Raw genomic sequence first — 27,037 nt, forward strand, 5'->3', positions numbered from 1 at the left:
TCACACGTGCCCTGCATAGAAGTCTATAATGGACCAAAGGCGCGTAATGAGAAACGTAGATGGGTCGTTGCGGGTAGACATCCCTTCCTGCGCCCTGGGCATGTCCATCATGGCGAGTCCAAGCTGACGGAGGTGGGCTTTGAAGCCCTCCATGTACCGACTCAGGTCCGCATACACCTCACTGTCCCCCTGAAGGGTGTCACGTGATGAGGTGCTGTCGGTAAAGGCATTGTTGTGCTGTTGACTGGAGGGTTGTCCTCCACCAGCTGTAGCTGAACTAGTTGACTTCCCAGCTGCCTGGAAGGAAGGCTGGTCAAATCAGATGGGTTAGATATTCGATGTCATTATTTCTCTGGATAACCAAACTTTTTAAGCTGATCATGATTTTTAAAAGCTACTTAATTAACACGGAACTCCGGCACAGTCAGTTTCGCCAGGTTACATCACTCATTCAGTAACCTCAGTAGTCCTAATAATGCAGAGCAAAACTAGAATACGTCCATTTAGTTATTATGTATGTGGCTATAGATACAAGTAATTATCAATACATGTATTCTTTCACTCTTCCCATCTTCTTTTCAAACATAGCATCCACTAAATGTGTCATCTACTGCAGGAAGAGGAGATGAATGGTAATATGAAAGAATGAACTGACCCGGTGTATGACTTGAATTAAACTATATTAACCCATTGAGGATGAATCCTGAGTATACTCAGTGTCTTGAGTGTCTATGGGAAATGCATGTTGTAGCAAAATTAGCCCTTCCTCAATGGGTTATCATGGACTATGCAACATGGAAAATGGCTATATGAGCCGTACAGTTGACACAATAAAGCAACAGGAAATAAAAACTATCCATTACATAGAGAGATAAGGGTTTGATTAACTCACCTTGTTCTTCCTCTGCCTGGACTGTTCCAAGACAATGGAGAGATCCACTCTACCCTGGGCCCTAGTATGGAGGTCTTGTGTCTTGATGTAGCTCTGCAACAAGAACATCAGAGTCACCACAAACTTCTCCAGCTCCTCCAGGGGGATGGATGAGCCCCTGTTGCTGCTGCTGCTGTCCCCAGGGGTTCTAAAGAAGAGACAGTACTGGCTCGGATGGGGCAGGAGATTATTGGAGTAATTCCCTTCACTGTTTCTGATGTTGCAGTCTGGAGCTGGCTGTGCTAATCTTGGTCTCTCACAGTCTGGAACAAGGTGTGCTGATGCTGGACAGACAAACAGATATAGTATATATAATATATATACTATATATATAGTATAGAAGTCTATAATGGACCAAAGGCGCGTAATGAGAAACGTAGATGGGTCGTTGCGGGTAGACAGTATCCTTCTGTATCAGTCGTGCCAAGTTTTTTCATGTATGCTTTATACTCATTGTAATTTCATTATGACGTAACATTGCACTGTTGCCAGGATGCGCGCTGGGTGTTAGGATGCCTAGCATTGATGCGTTAAAGCGCGCATCCTTGGTAACACGGTTGCAATATATTGTTATGGCTTAATTTTGTTATTGTTCTCTCAGTATCAACACTTGAGAAAGGGCGGCGAGACGCTCGAAAATTTGTGTGAAGAAATAAACCGTTGGTGAATACAGCATGAACTTTGTTGCAGCTTTGTTACTTATCTTTTTATCTTGCCAACACGTGGACTACCTTATCAACATATATATATATATATATATATATATATATATATATATATATATATGTATATGAATATGTATATGTAAGTATGTATATACAAATATATATTATACAAATAAATGTATACATATATATATATATGTAATATATATATACATATATATATATATATATATATATATATATATATATATATATGGATAGGTTGATAGACAGATAATGAAGGTGATAATGATGTCCTTCTACTACCTACTATCTACACTACTACTACTACTACTACTACTACTACTAATAATGATAATAATGATGATAATAATGATAACAATATGCTACTTCTAGAGTGCATATCACTGCTATTGATTGCATTTCTATGCAAAGATAAAAGCCTCTGGCCTATATTGTGTGCAAGATAGAAACATACTAGATTATGAAATATGGTTTCATCCTCCTCTGGTTGTTGTGACTATAGATTATAAACAATATCATAAACACAACAGTACTGGTCTTCATATGAACAAATGGTACATTTGAATTCATTTCACACTGCTGTGAACAAACAAGAGGTTTATAACAACAGATTCTCATTACAATTTACCCATAATCCGTTGAAGACTAGGCCCAAGTATAATCGGGCAGGTGTCCATGGGAAATGCATGTTTTGCAGCCCATCATTAGCCCAGGCATCTTCAACGGGTTTATACATGCCACTCACAGTATATGCCATTCATATAGATATGCTCTTTCCAGTTTAACCATAGATAAGTCAATATCCTAATGTCATGTAGACTTTCCATCTTTATGACAAATTTGTACCAAATCAAAGGGAGATAGTGCACTTAGATTGTCTGTTTATGGAGAACTTAACTTTTATATATTCATAAATGTCATTACAGTAGAGCCTATCAGCATCTTCTGGATGTGATCTATGCATTAATCAATGCACTCACCAATACAACTATCTGCAGTAAGCTACCCACAAACTAGACAAGGCATTGTCAACAGATAAATGGTAAACAGACTGTTTTGTACTATATCTGAACTGGTCTGAATCTGAATCTGACAATCCATTCAAAAGTGGCGTAACTCAAACTTCACTGATACGTTCTACTCCTGTTGCGTGAGTTCACTCAATCTACATACATTTTGTTGGTATCATTCCAATTTAAGAATCAGACGTAGAGTGCTCTGTTACACAGAAGTTTTACCTGCTTCATTTTCTTGGTGACCCAAAGATGGTCCAGTTCCCTCTAAAGCAGTCCTCATGTCAGGTGTCAAGGGGAAGTCCCAGACAGTCTCTCCCTCGCTATTTTTCATTGACACCAACTTCTGACCTATGTACAGGACAGAAATTAGATCCAATCAAAATACTCTCCCTTCTGTACAGGTTGAAATGGAATACCACATGGTAACACTGCAGAGTAATGATCCTCACAAAGAAACAGTTCATTTGGGTCTACTTCATATTGCTTGGAACAAGTACAGTGAGACCCATATTTGCATTAATTCAATTCAGTCATCAGTATAACACTTGCAGAAATCCCCAAAGTTTTTCAGCATAGCTGAACAGCACTCAAAAGAAATCAATATCCTATTTTCACTGTCACACTTTGATAGATGCATGAATCACTATAATATGTTCAAATGAGGAACTACTTTTACTTAAAGACTTCAGAAGGTGCTATATACAGAAGATTGAAATAGAGGGTATTTTATATCAATATGACATGGCCTAGTGAAATCAAGATGAAATTTTTGAATCAAACTTTCACTCACCTCCTACAGCAACTAGCAGCTTGACAACATCCACATGGTTGTTGTCCACAGCATCATGGAGGACAGTGGTACCACATTTCGGACTGAGATAGAGATCTAACTTGGGAACATCTGTTTTTGATCCTGAAATAGAGATAATTTTTCCTTTTAATTTTCTTTTTTTAAACACTAAAATTAAAGCTTCATTAGAAATCCTGACTTGAAAATATTCTTCTTCTCACATTCTTCTTTTTTAAAGATCAGGTCACATACAAGTTTTGAGCCACATCTAATCATACAACTGCCATTGCACAAACTGATTTTCCCCAAAAATTTTGTATATTGCACCACATTACCAATTCAAGTTATACTGATAATAATTGTATGTGGTACGACAGTATATAGAAATACAGTGATACAGTGGATGTTCATCAATTGTGAAATTGAACAATTTCATATGTAGACTTTCCATCTTTATGACAAATTTGTACCAAATCAAAGGGAGATAGTGCACTTAGCTTGTCTGTTTATGGAGAACTTAACTTTTATATATTCATATTATAAAATGTCATTACAGTAGGGCCTAGTGTGTTATTATCGAATCACAAGACAAATGTGGGTGAACAAGTGATTGTTACAAAAATGGGGAATGAATAATATTGTTATTTCTAAACTGCAGAAAATCTTTTCTCCAGTCACCTGATGCCAACATATCAGGACGGAAATTGAGCAGCTCCTGAACGCATTGGATGTTGCCATGGTTACATGCTTCATGAAGTGGGGTCCATCCAGCATAGTCCCGGGCATTGACATCGATGTTTGGAGATGTCAGGAGCTGACATACTTTGTCCACATCATTGTTGATACAGGCTACATGGAGAGGAGTTTCACCTAATGGAATAAAGTTTTCAGAAAGTTTGGATATCAGACCATTCTACCAAGTAAAGAGACGAAAAATCTATTTTCCACTGATAAACATAAGTATAAGTGATCGTATTTACTACAACTTTAAATGTAGTAGAATCAGTTGATAGTTGGACGTTAACTATCGAATAGATTGTCCATTATGCTTGATGATGCTCATCGGGGAACAAGATTTTATCTCATTAAAAATACGGCAGAAATGACAATATCTAACCATATAGCTGTTCACATACTCTATTAAAGCTATAAATATTATAATATTATATTTTACATTAGTGATATAAAATCTTACAGGAAAGGATATAGAGAACTTATTCTATACATAATTATCATAACCTAAAAACTTACTTTGTTGTAGAGATTACCCACGGTAAAAGTAAGAGAATCAAACTGATCATTACATGGTCAAAGTATTCATTGACATATCAGAAACATTAATTGTATGCTTTTTGTGTCTTTTTCCCTACAATACATTAGACTTGTTACAGAATCTCTAAATATTGTTCACTATTCTACATAGTCGAAGAACTTTGGTGAATAAGTCACTCTATAAATCAATCCCCTCAAAAATACTTCAGTGCCTCCAATTCAGGCAGAGGCATTAATTTCAGATTTAGATTTTATTTATTTCATATCCAAGAAAAGTACAATTACAGTAAAATATACATGATTACATAAATTCAGTACGACATTGGAATACAGGAAAATATTCTGAACTAAAGAAGAATAAATGTTATGACTTTTAGAATGAATATTGTTAAAAATTATATGAAAGGGATAGCCGAAAAGCAGGGTTTGTAATTTTCATTAATAACAGGTAATTACTAAAATAATGAAATAAAGCAAAGTGCTGAAATGGAAGAGAAATGACAAAACAAACACACACAAACATGAGACAGCTCTCTTGTAAAAGAAGGGTAAACTTCAAAGAAATATAAACAGGAAGAGGCATAAACAAGATGGGGAAAAAGTGAAGGATAAGAAGTTGAAGGGTAACAATACACAAGCACATGACACATATGAGAGGGTGCATGAGGTATTAAAGGAACAATATAAACAGGAGATTGTGTTTTGAGATGGTACCTTAAAACGATTTTGATGAAGAGAAAAAAAAAAAGGACCTGATTTTATGGATTACAAAAATATAACTCTTCTGCTATATAGGAGTTCACTGAAAAAAATGCATTGCTGTGTTGGGGTAAGTAGTTTACTCCATAGCTCAGGACTTTGACCACCATTCTATTTGTCACTTACTCACCTTTCATATTCTTACGCTTGACATTCATGTTCTTCTTTGGTGTAGTCTGCGGTTTTTCCGGTTGCTGAGAGCTAACATTGACAAGAATGAAATCATATCACTTTAATATCAGTCTGAGTGTTGGACATTATGTCTCACTTTTGGTATCAACTTTTACAGCAAAACAATTAAAATTAATTGGTTTAATTAGGCGTACACACTCTCTAATGATTTTTTAATGGTAAATACTCTAAAGAATTCAACAATTTCACTCTTTGCTTGAATTTCACTAAGATAGCAGTTTATATGTTATAAAGAGAAATATCTTCTTATTTGTTGTTCATTACTAGCGTACAGATTCATGAATGACGAAAATGGGTTATAAGAAAATGATTTGGAGTAATTGGGAACACACTGTCTTTCTACTCAACTCAAAGAAAGTTACAGTGGATTGGATATTGAAGTTGCATTATTATTAGGAAGATTACTAAATATTAATGGGAGACTAATCATGTTCATGTGCTGCACAGCATTGTCTTTCTGTAGAAATGTTCTATTCATCTCTGTTATCATTAACATCTCAGCTCCATGTTAGTTGGTCAGGCTTGTTTGGATAACAAATAACCAGGGAAAAATATGCCTACCTGGGTTGTTTTACAGGAGTTGGTACGAGGTCCATCTGTTCATCTTGTACGTATAGTGCTGACAAGAGATAATTAATTGGCCAAAATGATGCAATGTTGCTTTTAACTGTATTAATGATACTGATTTAAGCATTGTTTATTTAATTCCTAGCCTTTTGTTGGAAGACAAATTATTCAATGACATCCCATGCTCATGCTCTGAATTCCTTTTTTCTTCTCTTCCTTCTGTGTCAAGTGATGATCGTAGTATAAAATAATATGAAAATGTGGATTTAATGTGAGAGGACAGCTTGTTCTCAAGCTGATGAAATTTCAAGATCTAAACAAACAAACAAACAAACAAACAAACAAACAAACAAACAAACAAACAAACAAACAAACAAGCAATCAAACAAAAACAAAAACAAAAACAAAAACCAAACAAACAAGGAGGAATGATACCTCCCATTTTTGAAACAACCTTTTAGCTCAAACAAATGTAGTTAAAGGGATGGCATAGTTTTGGTTAAGATGGGGAATGCAGGTTCTTACTTTACACAAGATAATGAGAAACCACATATAAAATCAAAGAGCAGACAATTCTAATAGGAATTCAAAGTTTATTGGATGAAAATGGGTTTTGAAATGGCTGAGAAATCCACAAAGTAAAATAAGGTGGTCCCACCTTTTATGATGACCTCTTCGTTTTTGAATATCTCAGCAAGATTTCAAAACCATTTTTCATCAAATAAATTTCGAATTTCTCTTAAAATACATGCTCTTTTCAGCAAGATTTGAAAACCACATTTCCATCAAATAAATTTCGAATTTCTCGTAGAAAACATGCTCTTTTCAGGAAGATTTCAGAACCAATTTTCATCAAATATATATCAAATTTCTCTTAGAATACATGTTCTTTCCAGCAAGATTTCAAAACCAATTTACAACAAATAAATTTCGAATTCTTTTTAGAATACATGCTCTTTCACATTTCATAAGCTTCTAATTGCTCACAAAAAAGTTGGAATCTTGCCAGCCCTGGATTACCACTGAAGCTATACTATCTCTTTCAGAAAAAATGATACCCAAATGTATCTGAGTTGAGTAAATGCAGCAATATCAGTAAAAAACACATCAGCAAAATTTGAGGGAAATCTGACGATCTATTCAAAACTTAGAAATTTTTAAAATTTTGGTACTGCCATCGCATTCTGCAGAGGCGTAACTAAAACTTCACTGATATGTTCTACTCCTGTTGCATGCATTCACTCAATCTACATACACTTTATTGGTATTATTCCAATATAAGAATTAGATGTAGAGTCCTTTATTACGCAGAAGTTTTACCTGCTTCATTTTCTTGGTGACCTGAAGATGGTCCAGTTCCCTCTAAAGCAGTCCTCATGTCTGCTGTCAAGGTGAAGTCCCAGACAGTCTTTCCCTCGCTGTTTTTCATTGACACCAACCTCTGACCTATGTACAGGACAGAAATCAGATCCAGATCAAAATACTCTCCCTTCTGTGCAGGTTGAATTGGAATACCAAATGGTAACACGTACTGCAGAGTAATCCTCACGAAAAGAAACTACATTTGGGTCTACTTCATATTGCTTAGAAAAGGTAATGTGAAACCAAGATTTGCATTAATGTCATTCAATCATCAGTACTACGTACTACACTTGCAGAAATCCCCGAAGTTTTCCAAAGTAGATGCACAACATATCTACACCGCAATTCATTAACATCTGTTGCATTTTCATAGATGCATGAATCACTATAGTGATAAGTTCAAATGAGAAACTAATTTTACTTACCAAAAGACATCAGAAGGTGCTATATACGGAAGATTGAAACAGAAAGTATTTTGAATCAATATGGCATGGCCTGAAATCAAGATGAAATTCTGGAATCCAACTTTCACTCACCTCCTACAGCAACTAGCAGCTTGACAACATCCACATGGTTGTTGGTGACAGCATCATGAAGGACAGTAGTACCACAGTCCGGTCTGAGATAGAGATCTAACTTGGGAACAGCACTTTTTGATCCTGAAATAAAGATATTTTTTTCTTTTTAATTTTCCTTTTTATTTAAACACTTAAACAAAACAAAAAACTTCATTAGAAATCCTGTTGAAAACATTTTACTCTCACAGGCTTCCTGTTTTTTAAAGATATGTTAACATACAAACAATGAGCCACATCTAATCATACCACTGTCATTGTACAAACTGATTTTCCCCCAAATTTTTTACACAGAACCACATTACCAATTCAAGTAATATTTTCTAATTGTACACTACAGTATATGAAAATGCAGTGATATAGTGGATCTTTACTAATTGTGAAATTGAACAATTTCATATGTAGACTTTCCATCTTTATGTACTCCTAAACTGCCGAATATCTTTTCTTCTCTCACCTAATGCCAATGTATTGGGACGGAAATTGAGCAGCTCCTGCATGCATTGGATGTTGCCATGGTTACATGCTTCATGAAGTGGGGTCCATCCAGCATTGTCCTGGGCATTGACATCGATGTCTGGAGATGTCAGGAGCTGACGTACTTTGTCCACATCTTTCTTGATACAGGCTGTATGGAGAGGAGTTTCACCTGATGGAATAGAGTTTTCAGCAAGTTTGGATATCAGACCATTTGACTAACTCAAATCCCCCCCCCCCCCCCCCAATTCCACTAATGAATATAAGTATGAGTGATCATATTTACTACAACTTTAAATGTAGTTGAATCAGTGGTTAGTTCGACATTATCGAATAGAATGTTCATAATGCTTGATGATGCTCATAATGGAACAAGATTTCATCTCATTAAACATAAGGCAGAAATGACAATATCTAAGCATATACTATATACGTCATATATGTTAGAAAGTTTAATTTTTGCGAATCGGGAATTCCCAACGATTTTGCAAGTGGTTAGATTTGGGATCATGGAGCCCTGCACTTAAAGGCATTTAATTTGCAGATGAAACAAAAACCCAGCATTAGTGCTTCAAAATAGTTCTAAAATGTGAGTTAGGGATAGAAACAAACAATGTAAAAATTTGAATCAGTATAATCGATGTTAAGTATTGTTAGATGTACAAAGTGTGAACAATAGTTATAATCAAAATGTTTCCAGACTAAACCGTCTACAGTTATGGTTTAATGAGAAAAATAGTGATATCTCGTTATATATTAGGCTTTATTGCAAAAATTTTATATGTAGGATGTTTTGTAATACAACTGACCTACAAATAGGCATCAAAAGTGATATCTTGAATATTTTGTAAATCACTGCTCCCAAAGGTAAACTGGACCTTTAAGGGAGAACTGTACACACGTACAAGTGTACGTCACATTCACATCGGGATCAGAGTCAATATTTTTGTGTGTCTTTGATTTCGCGAATAGAACCTGATTTGCTAAATTCGGAATAAAAAGCTTGCAAAATATACAATAGCTGTTCACATACTTTATTAAAGCTATAAATACTATAATTACATTAGTGATATTAAATCTTATAGGAAAGGATAAAGAGAACTTAATTATTCTATACATGATTATCATAACTTTAAAACTTACTTTGTTGTAGAGATTACCCAAGGTTAAAGTAAGAAAATCAAAAAGATCATTGCATAGTCAAATTATTCATATCAGAAACATTTATTGTATGACAATCGTAGCAAAAAATGCTTATTGTGTCTCTTTCCCTAAAATCCATTAGACTTGATATAAAATCTCTAAATGTTGTTCACTATTCTACATAGTCAACGGACTTTAGTAAATAAGTCATTTTATGGCTCAATCCCCTCAAGAATGCTTCAGTGTCTCCAACTCAGGCAGAGGCATTAGATTGTAGATTTAGAATTTTATTTCATATCTAACGAAAGTGCAATTACTGTAAAATATTTACATACACATGCATGATTACATAAATTCAGTATGACAATGGAATACAGGAAAATACTCTGAACTGAAAAAGAATGAATGTTTTGACTTTTAGAATGAATACTGTTAAAAATTTGATGGAGGCCGGGATTGCTGAAAAGCAGGGTTTGTAATCGGCATAAATAACAGCTAATCACTGAACAAATGAAATAAAGCAAATAAGCTGAAAATGGAAGAGAAATGATGAAACACACACACAAAAACAACTAGAAATGTTGCTATGGTGACTGGTAGGGCCTATGCCTCCGCCAAAATGCAAGGTTCTCCTAATATGTCTATAGTACAATGTCTTGACACTGTGTGATGACAGTTTCACATAACTGGCAAAATATTAAAATGAGAGGTTTGTAACAGATGTACTGAATGTTCACTTTCTCTGAACTATAGGTTTAATTGGATGAATGACTAAATTGTCAGAGTGCAGGTATTTGGGGATAAGAGGATAGAACATGCATTAATATGTAATAAGTTTCATGATGATACCTTCAGTTATTTTAGAGATATGGAGAAAGAAGTGAAAGTGCTATTTCACTTGACCTTTGACCTTTTGACCTTTGGCAAGAAAATTCCAACAGAATATCTTTTGGGTAATACAATACATCTATATACCAAATTCAAAGAAAAATCCTACTGGCATTGCATAAATATGAGGGAAGAACTGACATTTTAAGGAGTTTACCTTGACCTGACCCCATGATCTTTGACCCATGACCCCCAAATTTCCTCGATAATCACTGCCAGTCAGTTATGCATATATAATAAGTTCTATGAAGATACCATAAACTATTTGCGAGATATGGTAAAAAACGTACAATTTCAACATTTTGAATTGACCTTTGACCCTTGACCTTTGACCTCATGACCTGAAACTTTATCAGGAGAATCCTTATTTGGTATTACATATATACACTAAGTTTCAAGAAAATACCTTCTGGCATTGCATGGATATGGGCGAAATAGTGAAATTTTCAGCATTTGGCCTTGACCTTTGACCTTGAGCATGTGCAACCAAAAGTTGATAGGCACAACTTCACTCACTCATACATACACATGCCAAGTTTCATTTGAATACTTCAAATGATTCTAAAGTTAAGCTGTCCACACAATTGATTATGGACGGACGGACGCATGGAAGGACGAACGGACGGACGGATGGAAGGACGAACGGACGGACGGACGGACAACCCGAAAACATAATGCCTCAGGCACCACTGCGTGGCGGAGGCATATAACAAGGCAAGTGCCATAATGTGTCTCACCCATTCGTGTACAAGAAATTGTACGCGAATTATAACAGATTAAAAACTAGAAATGTCGCTATGGTGACTGGTATGCCTCCGCCATAACACATGATTCTCCTAACAGGTCTAAATAGTACATGTGGACAATGTGTGATTACATTTTCACAAAATTGGCAAAATGTTAAAATGACAAGTTTGTCACAAATGTGTTGAATGTTCACCTTCCTTGACCTAGGTTTAATTGGATGAATAGGAGAGCATGTATTTGGGATTTACGGACTTTAACTTGACTTTGACCCATTCATACGTTTATGCATTGAGTAATTTTCAAGGTATGGAGAAAAAGTGCAATTTCTGTATTGAATAGTAAATTGTTACCATTTTCATCTGGCATTTGACCCTAAAATTCATAAGATAATCACTGTCAGGCAGAACATGCATAAATATGTAGTACGTTTCAAGATAACTTGAGCCACTTCCGAGATACGGAGGAAAAACTTAGATCAGCACTTTCACTTGAGCTTTGACCTTTTGACCTTTGAGGCAAAAACAAAAGAAAAAAAAGCCTTTCCAGAGAATCTCTATTAGGTTATACATGCATACACCAAGTGTAAAAAAAAAATAATCCTGCTGGCATTGCATAAACATGAGGGAAATAGTAAAATTTTGAAGTGTTGCCCTTGACCTTTGACCCCTGACCTTTGACCCTTTGAACCCTAAATTCTCTACATAATCACTGCCAGTCAGTACATGTATACTATGTTCCATGAAGATACCTTGAACAATTTCCAAGGTACAGAAAGAAAAAAGGTAAAGTTTTAATATCTTTACTTGACCTTTGACCTCATGACCCAAACTTTCACCAGAGAATCTTTATCGGGTAATACATGTATACACTAAGTTTCAAGAAAATATCTTCAGGCATTGCTTAGATATGATGGAAATAGTGAAATTCTATGTATTTCACCTTGACCTTTTGACCTTTGACCTTTAGCATGTGCACCCAAAAGTTGATAGGCACAACTTCACCCCCTAATACACATACATGCCAAGCTTCATTAGGATACCTCAAAAGGTTTTGATATATAGTTACCCTGTCCACAAAATTCATTACGGACAGACGGAAGGATGGACGGAAGGACGGACGGACGGACGGACAACCCGAAAACATAATGCCTCTGGCACCACTTAGTGGTGGATGCATAAAAAGAGATATAACAGATAAAAAGAGATATAAAAGGGTAAAAATTTATGGCAGAAAAGAAACGTGCCATAAAAACTTAACATTGGGCCATTAAAGTTCGTTGACCCCTGCCTGTGACCTTCGACCTTGTGGTGACCATCCACTCCCCAAGGGACATCTACCATCCAAGTTTAGTCACAAACGGACCTATGGATCAAAAGTTATGACCCATAATAGAAATGCGCCATAAAAAAATTAACATTGGGCTCTAAAAGTTTGTTGACCCATGCTTGTGACCACTGACCTTGTGGTGACCATCCACTCCCCAAGGGACATCTACCATCCAAGTTTAGTCACAAATGGAGTTATGGATCAAAAGTTATGACCCATAATGGAAACGTGCCATGAAAAACTTAATATTGGGCTCTAAAAGTTTGATGACCCCTGCTTGTGACCTTTGACCTTGTGGTTATCATCCACTCCCCAAGGGACATCTACCATCCAAGTTTAGTCACAAACGGACTTATGGATCAAAAGCTATGACCCATAATTAGAAATGCGCCATAAAAACTTAACATTGGGCCCTAAAGTTCATTGACCCCTGCCTGTGAGCTTTGACTTTGAGGTTGTATGACCCCTCTTCCCTCGAAGTTTGATTGCAATTGAGGCCCAGAGTAAAGAGTTATGGAAGTTTTTGTAGCGTTACGGACAGACGACGGACGGACAGACGCCGCAGGCGATCCCTTGATCCCCTCACCTACGGTGCATGGGCTTGAGGAATACACACACAAACATGAGGCAGCTCTCTTGTAAAAGAAGGGTAAACTTCAAAGAAATATATAGGGCCTACAGGAAGAGGCATAAACAAGACTGGGAAAGAGGTGAAGGAAAAGACAATGAAGGGTAAAATACACATGCACACAACACACAAGACGAGAGGGCTCATGAAGTAATAAAGGAGCAATATAGACAGGAGACTGTGTTTTGAGACGATAGACAATTTTGATGAAGAGAAAAAAAAAGACTTTATTTTAAGGATCACAAAAAAGTAACTCTTTTGCTTTACAGGAATTCACTGAAAAAAAAATTGTTGTGTTGAGAAAAGAAATTTACTCTATAGCTTAGGACTTTGACCACCGTTTATTTGTCAGTAATGGCTCAGTCACAAATCCCATTAAGAACTGCTACAAATGCCGTACAAACAAATTCTAGACAATTTCATACGATCTTCTTAAGAAGGCCATACAACACCAGTGTTCGTAGACCGTGCGTAGACTGTCCATAAGTTCGTAGCCTGGTTGATGGCTTGTTCAAGATATTTTCAAACTTTGTACGAAACCCTCTCTTCCTACGGTGACCACACAAACTCCAGAATTCGTATGAACAGTGACTGTAGCTTTACTAATTTTCATATTCTTACGCTTGACATTCATGTTCCTCTTCGGTGTAGTCTGCAATCTTTCTGGTTGCTGAGAGCTAACATTGACAAGAATGAAATCATATCACTTTAATATCAGTCTGAGTGTTATATATTTTGTCTCACTTTTAGTATCAAGTTTTACAGCCTACATGCTCTCTCTTCTTTTTTTTAATGGTAAAAACTCTAAAGAATTCAGCAATTTCACTCTTGGCTCAAATTTCAGTACAATAGCAGTTTATATGATATAAAGAGAAATATCTTCTTGTTCATTGTTCATTACTATAGCCTACAGGTTCATGAATGACGAAAATGGGTTATAAGAAAATGATTTGGGGTATTTGGGAACACACTGCCTTTCTACTCAAGTCAAAACAAGTTACAGAGGATTGGATATTGAAGTTGCATTATTGTTAGAAAGATTACAAGATATTAATGGGAGACTACTCATGTTCATGCAATGTACTGCACAGCACTGTCTTTCTGTAGAAATATGCTATTCAACTATGAAATCATTAACATCTCTGCTCCAAGTTAGTTGGTCAGGCTTGTTTGGATAACAAATAACCATGGAAAAAATAAGCCTACCTGGGTTGTTTTACAGGAGTTGGTTGAGGGTCCATCTGTTCATCTTGTACGTATAGTGCTGACAAGAGATAATTAATTGGACAAAATGATGTACTTACGTAATGTTGCTTTTAACTGAGAATCTATAGAATGTAAACAATAATGTTTTAATGATACTGATTCAAGAATTTTTTAATGATACTGATTCAAGAATTTTTTATTTAATTCCTAGCCTCCTAGCCTTTTGTTGGAAGACAAATCATTCAATGATATCCATTGCTCATGCTCTGAATTCCTTTTTTCTTCTCTTCTTTCTGTGTGAAGTGATGATTGTAGTAAGCAAATAATCAATGTTGGTGAAGGTGATGGGAGGAACTATCACTTCTGAGGTGATCTGGATGTAGCCATCTTTCCGTAGCGCAGCTGAGGAAAGACAGCTTGCACATTCAGATCGCCGAGGAAGTGATAGTTTGTCTCATTGCCTGAAAGTAAAAGTTGATTATTTGCTTTATATTCCACATCTAAGGTCCTATATATTCCATTTTATTCCACATCTAAAACCGTTTCAGCTGTCTTTAGGTATCCTTAGGGCTTAGGCCACGTACAGTACTTTACTTTAGACGTATGCGTGTAGATGCAAAACAATGAATTTGCTCAGTGCATCGCGCACCGAAAGAAACGTGCGTTGCACTGTGGTCTATCACTTGACCCAGATCAAATGATAGACCACAGTGCAACGCACTTTTATTTTGCGCATACAACTGTAAGTGATATAACGTGTTATGACTGTGTGGACTAAGAGATCAGCGAAACAAAATGACTATCATCATAGAGTGTAACAAATTTTTCTTCTCAGGTGATGTGATGGGCAAAACTACGCTAAATCACATGATCAGCTCTTGACCAATCCTATAGCAAGATTCTTAGTATGTGGAATATAACATAAAATAACATGAGAATGTGGATTCAATGTGAGAGTACAGAATGTTCTAATGCATGCTGATGAAATTTCAAGATCTGAACAAACAAACAAACAAGGAGGAATGATACCTCCCACTTTGATACAACCTTTTGGCTAAAGCAAATGTAGTTAAGGGGATGGCATAGTTTTGGTTGAGATGGGGGATGCAGATTTTAACTTTACACAAGATAATTAGAAACCACTTATAAAATTAAAGAGCAGACAAATCTTAAAGGAATTCAAAGTTTATTTAATGAAAATGTTTTTCAAATGGCTGAGAAATCCGCAAAGTAAAACAAGATGGTATGAATAAAAGGTGGGTTCCACCAACTTAAACTTCACTAATATGTTCTACTCCTGTTGCGTGCATTCACTCAATCTACATACACTTTTTTGGTATCATTCCAATATAAGAATCAGACGTAGAGTGCTCTGTTAAACAGAAGTTTTACCTGCTTCATTTTCTTGGTGACCTGAAGATGGTCCAGTTCCCTCTAAAGCAGTCCTCATGTCTGCTGTCAAGGAGAAGTCCCAGACAGTCTCTCCCTCACTGTTTTTCATTGACACCAACCTCTGACCTATGCACAGGACAGAAACAGATCCAAATCAAACCACTGGTCATTCAGAATGATCCAATGCAGATTGAATTGGAACACCAAATGGTAATACTGTAGTGTAATGATCCCCACGAAAAAAGGCATATTTGGGTTCATTCTATATTGCTGGTAATGAGTACAGTGAAATCAAGGTTTGCATTCATTCAACTATCAGCACACTACTTGCAGAAATCCCCATAGTTTTCTAGCATAATAGCTGCACAGCACTTAAAGGAAAGCAATATCCTATTTTCACTGTGATATATCAATATCTGTCAAACTTTGATTGATGCATGAGTGATAAAGTGATAAGATTAAACAAAGAAGTAATTTAACTAAAAGACTTCAGAACGTGCCATATACAGAAGATTGAAACAGAGTGTATTGTATCAACAGGAAATGGTCTGAAATCAAGAAGAGATTTTTGAATCAAACTTTCACTCACCTCCTACAGCAACTAGCAGCTTGACAACATCCACATGGTTGTTGGCAACAGCATCATGAAGAACAGTGGTACCACATCCTGGATTGAGATAGATATCCAGCTCTGGGACACTGGTTTTTGATCCTGAAACAGAAATTATATTTCCTTTCAATTTCATTCTTTTAACACTTTCAAAGAGCTTAATTAGAAATCTCAACTTGAAATAAAAAAGATCATGATCTTAAATTTTTGTCACTTAAAAGAAATAAGATATACAGAGCGTATCACAAAAAAGATAATCCAACTTTGGAGGGCTACCATTTCTTAACTGTCAGTTATGAAGAGCACAATGTTGGTTATAAGGAAAAAAGGAACTCTTCCTCTTTCCATTGGTATCTAATTATGTTAATAATTGTCATGCATGACAGAGAACATGGACTTTAAAGACAACAATGACAAATTGCACTTTTTCCAAGTTTGCGTATTATTGTGAAGGAACAATGCATGTACAGTATGTGTCTCACTGCATGGATGAGATTTGTCAAGGAAAGTTACAAAATAGGCCAGCCTGTATGAATGCAGGTTTGTGTTTAGGTTTTGTGTTAAGGGTTTGTGTTAGGTTGTCTCCTATAACATTTTATGGTCCATAACCTTTAACATGGCCTTTGGTCCGAAAATTTGGTCGCTCCCACAGAGGCCAACCCACACAATCAATTTTTCTCTGTTTGTTACTGTCCCATTAGCAAACAATGGCATGTCTTGAATATGAAGAGAGTAAAACGGATAATGGTTTCGCCTTAATGGGAAGGACCAAATATCAACAACGTGGCCATGTTGAAGGTTATGAACCATAAAACATTAGAAGAAATCCTAAAACACGAATCTGCAGTCGTGCAGGCTGGCCAGATGATCTGACCCCTCTCATTGACAGATCTCATGAGGAATTGTATCTCTTTCCTTACAACAAGCATTGTACTATTCATAACTGACAATTAAGAAATGGCAGCCCCTCCGAAGTTGGTATACCTTTTTTTTACATGCTCTGTAGTACAGCTTATGAACTAGATCTAATTGTATGTATCTGTGAATATCAAGTAAAATTATGTTCATGTACAGTGAGATATTCTCTCTTTTTTTATGCCAGAAATTACATTACAGCAACAATTTAACTCTCAAATCAAGTTCCTTAATTTTGAAGTAAAATTGCTGGGACACAGCCAATCTTTATCAATTGTAAAATTGAACTAGAAATGTCTCTAAGGCGACTGGCATGCCTCCGCCATTAAGCATGATAGTCTATAGTACATGTGGACAATGTGTGATTACATTTTCACAAAATTGGCAAAATATTAAAATGACAAGTTTGCCACAAATGTGTTGAATGTTCACCTTCCTTTTGACCTAGGTTTAATTGGATGAATAGGAGAGCATGTATTTGGGGATTTAAGGATTTTAGCTTGACTTTGACCAAATTATTAGTTTATGAATTGAGTAATTTTCAAGGTATGAAGAAAAAGATCAATTTCTGTATTAAAAAGTACATTGTTTCCATTTTCATCTGGCCTTGACCCTAAAATTCATAGGATAATCACTTTCAGGCAGAACATGCATAAATATGTAGTAAGTTTCAAGATAACTTGAGCCACTTCCGAGATATGGAGGAAAAAGTTAGTTCAGCACTTTCCCTTGATCTTTGACCTTTTGACCTTTGAGGCAAAAAAAAAAAATGAAAAAATGAAAAAAAAATGGAAGTTTTCAGAGAATCTCGATCAGGTTATACATGCATTCACCAAGTGTAATAAAAAAAAATCCTGCTGGCATTGCATAAATATGAGGGAAATAGTAAAATTTTGAAGTGTTGCCCTTGACCTTTGACCCCATGAACCCTAAATTATCTAGATAATCACTACCAGTCAGTACATGTATATCTATACTATGTTCCACAAAGATACCTTGAACAATTTCCAATGGTATGGAGAAAAAAGTGAAGTTTTAATTTTTTACTTGACCTTTTGACCTTTGACCTTTGACCTCATGACCCGAAACTTTCACCAGAGAATCTTAATTTGGTAATACATGTATACACTAAGTTTCAAGAAAATATCTTCAGGCACTGCATAGATATGGTGGAAATAGTGAAATTTTATGTATTTGACCTTGACCTTTTGACCTTTGACCTTGAGCATGTGCACCCAAAAGTTGATAGGCACAACTTCACCCTCTAATGCACATACATGCCAAGTTTCATTAGGATACCTAAAAAAGTTTTTTTAGTTACGCTGTCCACAAAATTCATTACGGATAGACGGACAGACAACCCAAAAACATAATGCCTCCGGCACCACTTCATGGCGGAGGCATAAAAAAATTCCATATATGGACTTTTATCATAATTGCGAGTAATTCCCACCCATATTGAAAAGATGTAATGCATGTTGCTCCTCTGTTGAAGAGATCTTCAATTACATTTTGTTCACAAATGTCAAGAAAGTATTGATGATCAAATGCAGGAAAAACATAGATAATCATGTGAGCTATAAGATCATGACTCTAAAGAAAAGAAAATCTTTTTCTTCTCTCACCTGATGCCAATGTATCAGGACGGAAATTGAGCAGCTCCCGCACACATTCAATGTTGCCATGGTTACATGCTTCATGAAGTGGGGTCCATCCAGCATTGTCCCGGGTGTTGACATCAATGTTTGGAGAGGTCAGGAGCTGACGTACTTTGTCCACATCATTCTTGATACAGGCTACATGGAGAGGAGTTTCACCTGATGGAATAGAGTTTTCAGCACGATTGGATATCTAGACCATTTTACCAAAATGACAAAAAACTCTTTTTCCACTGATAAATATAAATAGGAGTGAACATAATTACGAAAATTTGAAATGAAGAAAAAAGGAGTTGCAGGGTAAATCATACACACGATACATGAGGAATATAGGCAGGAGATTTTGTGTTGAGAAAATAAACAATTTTGAAGAAGAGGAAATAGGACTTGATTTAAGGAATTAAAAAAAAAAAACTCTTTTGCTATGGGAATTAATTGAAAAGAAAACAGTGCATTTGTGTTGAGTAAAGTAGTTTACCCTATAGCTCAAGACTTTGACCACCATTCTATTAGTCAGTCACTCACCTTTCATATTCCTACGATTGACATTCATGATCTTCTTTGTTCCAGTTCCCTCTAATGCTGTCCTCATGTCAGCTGTTCCCTCGCTGTTTTTCATTGACACCAACCTCTGGCCTAATTAAGTACAGGACAGAAATTAGATCCAAATCAAAATATTGACCATGCAGACTGATCTGATGCAGGTTGAATTGGAACACCAAATGGTGATACTGTAGTGTAATGATCCCCACGAAGAAAAGGCATATTTGGGTTTATTTTAGTTGCTGGTAACAAATAAAATGAAATCCAGATTTGCATTCATTTAATCATCAGTACATCACTTGCAGAAATCTCCAAAGTTTTCCAGCTTAGCTGCACAGCACTTAAAGGAAAGTAATATCCTATTTTCACTGCGATTTATCAACATCTGTCAAACATTGATTGATGCATGCTTGATTAAGTGATAAGTTTTGTAACTTGCTGGTATCCAAAATTAAAGAACATTTTTTATCACCTTTTCTTTAAAATGCTGTACAGAATATTTCACAAGGATTTTATTTTCGTGAATTTTGCGAGTTGGGTGTTATTCGCAATATTAGAAACACACAAAAATATCAGCTGTCATCACAACATGAATCTGATGTGCATGCATACATTCCCAGTTCAGTACTGTTGCGAATTTAACCATTTGCGACACTGTCGGAGAGTCCTGATAAGTGGAAAATTAGAGTCTGTAAATATATGGCATACACAGTATTCTGGGCTTGTTAGAATAGGATACATAAATATTGCTGTCTGATTTACACAGTACATTGACTTTGGAGAATATATGTCAGACTAAACATCAGAATACCAGATTTCCACACTCTGTAATATATTGCTTTTTCATCAATACTATTGGAGCATTAGGTGTCCATCTCCATACCTGCCAACTCCAGTAAGACAGATATTGCTACTGCAGTATGCTGATGAAAGAAGTTTACTTCATTTATCACAACAGTAATTACCATATTTCTACTCAGTAGCTTCTCACCTTTTCTATTTCTTTGCTTGTCTTTCATGCTCATTTTTGGAGTGGTCTGGGATCTTTCTGATTTCTGGCTGTGGCTGAGAAGGGAAGAGCAGCATGCCATATGAAAATCTGATTCATCACATCTGAGTAATTTGGAAACACGCTCTTTTAAGTTTTGAGCTCATTAGAATATAAGATGAATTAGAATATTCTGACCTTTTGGCATTCAACAAAGTTGTAACTAGATTTTGTATGATGTGAATTGCTGTAATTGGATATTGGATAAAAGGATATATTACTGAGTTCTTCATGATAAGGTTCAGCTAGACTATATTTGATCTTTGCACCATGTAAATAGGTGATGAATAATTACTCCTTAATTATGAAATATTGCGTGAATTATTCAATATCACGATAGATGAATGTAAGTAGTAAGGACTTGGTGAGATGTTGAAAACGTGCGGAGAGCTAGAGCTACAACTACATCCATGTGTGTTTCACTTTGTACACTTTTCTTTTGAGTGCCAATAAAAATTCACAAAGAAAAGTAAAGTATGCGCAAAAGTTTGGGTGACTAGTTGCAGCAACAAAACCAAATAGTCTTTCAATAGTCAACAGTATGCATTCAAGAGTCTCCTTGAGAAGGCTAACTTGGCTCTTTCTTCAAAGAGGAAATCCACCCCAAAATAAATAAACTTTATGAAAGAGAAAAATATTTCCTATATAACAATACAAAAAAGACAAAAATTGACAAAAAGATACAACATTTTAAAATTTCAATTTTTTTTTTTCAGAAACATTTCTGGACCAGTCCTTATAAATAATGCTTTCGGAAAAAAAATGTGAAATTTCAAAATGTCACATCTTCCTTGTTTCTTATCCGATTGTTATCATTTTTGTTTCATTCTGTCAGGAATATTTTTCTATTTCTTTTAAAGGTTTTTTTTTCCCCTTGGGGGTAAAGAGTTTTAGTTGAAGGGATCAACGGATGCTGTGGAAGGTGAAGATTATACCTGATGGCTTTGGTTGGCAAGCTTGCACCTGTCGTTTCCTGCTCATTGATGGACTGAACAGGGCATGGTGCAAAGTAAAAGTAGTAAGACACCTGGGGTTGTGCAGAATGGAAAACAGAAAAAAATGCACTGTTTGATTTTTTTTTTCTTTTGAATTGCCTCCTCTGTCCTACTTTTAGAAGACAATACAATATCTTAGACTATTTAATTGTTGTAATGATGATGAATCCCTTTGTTTTATTTTTTTTTTTTCAAGTGGGGTAATATTTTTTTTTCAACAATGTAGGGCTGAATATAAAAAAGAACAGGGTCTGGAAACAAGGCATGTTAACTGTGAAAAGACATGATAAAAGATATGTCCAACTCTTAGTTGTTAAGCTCAAGTCAAAGAAAGAGGGTGAGTCACTATGTCATCCATTTAAAGAATAGTGGCTGAATATTTTAATCAGAATAAAAAACCCCTACATTCTGAGTAGAGAGTAAACCAAATCTATACATAAGGAGTCAACCTCATAATGACCAAGACAAACTTTGAACACAGGAATTCATGTCAGTTACAAATCTATATTAACCCTATTCCAACCGGGGGGGGGCAAAATGGCCCCCTCTCGATGTTTCGCGTGATTATTCCGCAACGTGTGATGCTCTCGCCGCGACATTTTATGACTCTTTTCTTTCAAGTATCTCGAAACATCTGAGACCAAATTTGTTGCTCCTGGGCATACCGTTTTGAAGCCACGCCCCTTTGAAAAAAATTTGTCAACCCAAAAATTGCTCAAAAACGTGATTTGGGATACAAATCCAACGTAAATTGTGTTTTTGCAATCAATTCATATGAAAATAAATATTTTTACTTTCAATGGCTGATAATGATTTATTCTAGCCTGATTATGCTTTAAAAAGTTTCTACGACAAATTTTGTCGAAAAAATCAACAAAAACAAATAGTAAAAAAACAGGGAAATACATAAGAAATTCAATAAACAATAAAATACATAAGAAATAATTATGAAGCCGAATTTTTGGTTCAATATTATTGTTGAGGATATTGAAAAGAATATTTTCACCAAAAAATTAAGTCTTGGAGGTTTATTTTTTGATTTATGGGCAAAAAAAAATTTTGTATAAATTACCGTATGATAAACTAACTAATATAAAATACATAAATAAAAATTTGAAAAATCTAACTATACAGTCTTACATTGGCTTCTACCTTTTTAAAGTGCAAATTTTCGGTAGGATTGCGTGATCCACGACCGAGATCTGAAGGGGGAGGGGCCAAAAAGGCCCCCCCCCCCCCCCCCCCCACGAGTGGTTTCAAGTCCCTCAAAAATAATGGTGCTTGAATGTAACAGAAGAGAAGCAGTAGAAAATAAGAAAGCTACCTAGCTGTTCCTTTGGTGTGAATTATTCTTTTTTTTTTTTTAAAGCAAATTGGGAGAAATCTTAGAACTTCAGATTCACAAGAAATAAACTTAAAGGACAAGTTCACCTTCATAGACATGTGGGTTGAGTGAATGCAGCATTATTAGTAGAACACAACAGTGAGAGTTTGAGCAAAATCGGACAATCCGTTAAAAAGGTATGAATTTTTGAAGTTTCTGCTCAGTCACGGCTGGGTGAAAAGACTACTATAGCTTGTGATGTCACATGAGTACAACGATATAAAGAAAGAATAAAGAAAATTTAACATATTTCCATTTTTCTCCCATAACAAAAGAACATTCGACTTCTCTCTTTCAGAAGGCAGGGGGAATAATATTACCCTTAAAGGAGACCGCCAGATGATTTTCAGATTTTTGCATTTGAACGACTATAAATTAGTTATACTGAGGACAGAGTTTCAGATTTTATGCTAACTAGGATGAATAATAGGAATATTTTCAAAATTTAGAACGAATTGCAATGAACAAGGATGATGACATGGCAGAGTCACCATAAGTATGCATGAGTTGGGGCTCAAGGAAGCAGAACAAAAGAAGAAGGCATGCATAGATTATACGCAGGTGAACTCGCAAGCAAGTGGTATTGTAATGGAATTTCACTGCTACATTTCTGAAATATGTGAACCTCCTATGTCATCATCCTTGTTCAGTGTAATTTGTGTAAGGTTTTTCAAAGTATTGTTTCTCTGATCAAAATCCACAATAAATTCCACAAATCTATACATGGAGTTGTCGATTTATGTACTACACGGTGTGAAATTATGGAAATCGTCTGGAATGTCCCTTTAACATACGTCAGTAGCAAGTTGAAGAACTGTGCACTTTATTCAAAAAGTAAAGTTTTGTGAAATTCTCTTTTTATTTTCCTTATATAGTTGTATGCATGTGACATATACTGTAGTAGTCTTCTCTTCCAGCAGTTACTGCGCAGATACTTAAAATATTCGTAACTTTTGAACGGATTGTCCAATTTTCCTCAAACTTTCACTGATGTGTTCTACTAATATTGCTGCATTCTCTCAATCCTTATGTATATGAAGGTGGACTTGTCCTTTAACTGCTATCAAAGTGCTCTCACAAGTTACAGTAATTAACATAATATTATCAGATATTTTTCCACACACACACACACACACACACACAATAGAAAACATACTTGGGTCTTTAACAAGCAAACTGTATCATCGTCCTGCTTTTTCTCATGTCATTTAAATCAAGTATCTGCAGCACTCACAATCTTCTTCAAGGTGAGGGGCTGGTGAGCCCAGAAGGCACTTGACTCGGCCACCAGCTGGTCACTGTAGATCTGGAGGAAACTTTCAGCCACACCTTGACACACCCAGCTGGGCTTAAGCAGGGACAGGAATGTCTCCAGGCATGCCTTGCTCTTAGGAATATCATCTGAAACATATAGAAAGAGAGTGATTTTCATATCATATCACAGGGTCTTTAAAGGCTAATGAGACAGCTTATATGTTACATGTTTGTGGTAGGTTGAAATCCTATAGAAATAAATACAATGAGAAGAGAAAAGAATGAGAACAAAGGTGAGGAAAGGAAGGGAAGATTAATTATAGTCAAATGAAAATGAAACTTAAAAGAGCAAAAAGAGTAATTCAGTAATCACTGGATGTTCCTCTAAAAAATACAATATGCCCTAAATATCTTCATATCATTCACTAAATACAGCCTTGAACATGGCATACTAATTTCTCTTGAATAAAAAATCTTTACACTAAAACAATAACATCATGTCATATGTAGTTTTGAGATGACAAGACAAAGGTTAAAAACAAATTTACTCTTATAAATCATACACACACACCTACTTATGGGTTACCTACTGATCCCGTTTCACTGACTGTAGTTTTAGGCCACATATATAGTAAAGCGTACCAACTGGCAAAGAATTCACCCACATGGATGTGCTGAGTGGTGAAGAAAAGATCGGGAGTTTCATAGTGTCTTGAGTTAAGACTGGTACCACTTCCAGCTGATACCTGAAACCACCATTTATATTTAATGTAATGGTTGTTAATTGTTTCCCTTTTTTTTTCCACAAAAAGAGATGCTCTACGTCTGACAGATCTCAGTAATTCTCTTAGCGAACCAGTGACTATCAGAGCTCAAGCTTGACAAGAAAATCTACTTGTGTGTCTACACTGCCCTCTTTTTTTTAGGATACATCATGAACAGCAACTTACTCTGTTTGGCAATTGATGCCACTTTCTTGACGAAAGCCCTTTGATATTCATCTCTCGTCTTTGTTGGATTACTGGCAGATCTCATCTCTCCAAGTCTCGAGGATATCTTGGCAGCCCTCTGGACAAGTGTGCCTATCAAATCAGCTACAGACATCTGCTTCAGGACAGAGAAACAAGCAACATTTCGAGCATTTTCACATACTTGAGGTGTGTAACTCTAGTTTCCAGTACTGCACACAGTCAAGTCTGCAAAAGTGGATTTTGACGGGAATGAGGAAATGTATTGACTGAGAATATTCAACTTATGGGCATACAGGGGAATAACATAATTAGTGCCTGGGCGACTGTACCACACTACTTCTCAGGTTCTCAGTTCAGAGATGGCGCTATCTGTACAGCTAACCACTCACTATTACTTGAAGGCATATAAAGATACTTTGGAAAATTTTCTTTCAGTGGACACCCGATGTTAGATCAAAGAGTTGTTCAATGCTCATGATGGTGTTCTGCAAAGCAAAGTGAAACACAACCATCTGTTATAACAATATATTTAAATTTCATCTGAATTTCACACTTTCACATTTATTTTTTTGATAAGAACTTAAACTAGAATGAATTTAACTATTGAAGTCAACATGTGCACCTTTGTTACACATGGAATAGATCTGTGATTAAACAAGGCAGCTGCTAAATTGTGTCTCGTACATCAAGGAAAGTACAAACTGCACATTTTATAATGTGATATGGATGAGTACAATACCCTAATAAAACTAATAAAGGGTATGTAGAAGACTGACAAGGTAATAAAGGCAATCAATTTTAGGGTAATCAAGAAGACAATGACAATTTATATCAAAAAAGGAAAGATTTTTTCAGTGCTTACCCAGTCCTGACACATGGCGGCCATTTGGACTGCATCCACGAAGAAACCTAGAAGCTGCGTCAGGTTGCTCGGAACCCTGGAGAAAAGCCTCTCTAAACCACGAGATGGCCACATGATCTGGGTCAGGATACTGATGCAGGGATCAGTGGGTGCTGGAAAAGCTCTATCAGTATTCTCAGCCCTAAGAACGATTCAGATTTTAAGCAACACAGGGTGTGGTTAACATATCACAATATGCTTTGTAAATTTAACAACTACAATCTTTAATGCACCTTCTAGAGCATTTCACTGTCCTAAGGTTTAAGAAATAGCAGATTTTTTAATATTCTTTAAGGCTCCGAGCATTTTCTTTTCTTTCTATTCTTTTGGCATTTTCTCTCTAGTGATATGATTTCTTCTTGAGAGAAATCGTGCACCAGCCTTCTTGGCAAATTCTCATCCTAACCAATCACTGTTTTTTTCCTGCTCTTTATGAAACATGAGGTTGCAAATTAACGGTCCTGAACTTGCAATCTTGCAATTCCTCCATCAAATACATCTACATGGTATATAGTATATCTAGACCTGAATGTTATGATAATCATTAAAATTTTCTGATATGAATGAGAATGTTTGATCAGCATATGTAAAGTTCAATCTTGAAGTCAGAACAAAGTATTCCATGCAAAGTTTTCTTAACATACCTACTAGAGCCAATTGCCAAGAAATTGTCCTCCATTACAGCAACCAAAAAGTGGAGAAGCTGCTCGGCCGTACTCCTGGCAACCATGACAGACTTTTCATTCTGGTTTCCAGGGGCGTCCTCTGTGATTTGGCTCCCTTTGAGTGCTTTCCTGG

At 35.9% G+C, this 27,037-nt stretch overlaps 1 protein-coding gene across 1 annotated transcript; it reads right to left on the reverse strand.

Moving 5' to 3' along the window:
* LOC139708412 (uncharacterized) lies at positions 1-25,329 on the reverse strand. Its single transcript, XM_071620363.1, has 20 exons — positions 25,318-25,329; positions 24,348-24,514; positions 21,670-21,761; positions 20,678-20,751; positions 19,669-19,779; positions 19,111-19,302; positions 16,550-16,672; positions 15,961-16,086; positions 14,569-14,626; positions 13,984-14,039; positions 8,611-8,802; positions 8,115-8,237; positions 7,537-7,662; positions 6,211-6,268; positions 5,588-5,658; positions 4,105-4,296; positions 3,427-3,549; positions 2,859-2,984; positions 893-1,215; positions 1-309 (listed from the first exon to the last, which is right to left on the reverse strand). The coding sequence occupies exons 4-20, from the start codon at positions 20,709-20,711 to the stop codon at positions 1-3; spliced, it is 2,343 nt and encodes a 780-aa protein (XP_071476464.1). The 5' UTR covers positions 20,712-20,751; positions 21,670-21,761; positions 24,348-24,514; positions 25,318-25,329.
* Between the last annotated feature and the right edge of the window lie 1,708 nt (positions 25,330-27,037).

This window comes from Diadema antillarum, unplaced genomic scaffold (assembly GCF_040938485.1).
Source record: "Diadema antillarum isolate AM-2024a unplaced genomic scaffold, OU_Dant_1.0 seq00001334_RagTag, whole genome shotgun sequence".
In the NCBI taxonomy this organism is placed as follows: domain Eukaryota; kingdom Metazoa; phylum Echinodermata; class Echinoidea; order Diadematoida; family Diadematidae; genus Diadema; species Diadema antillarum.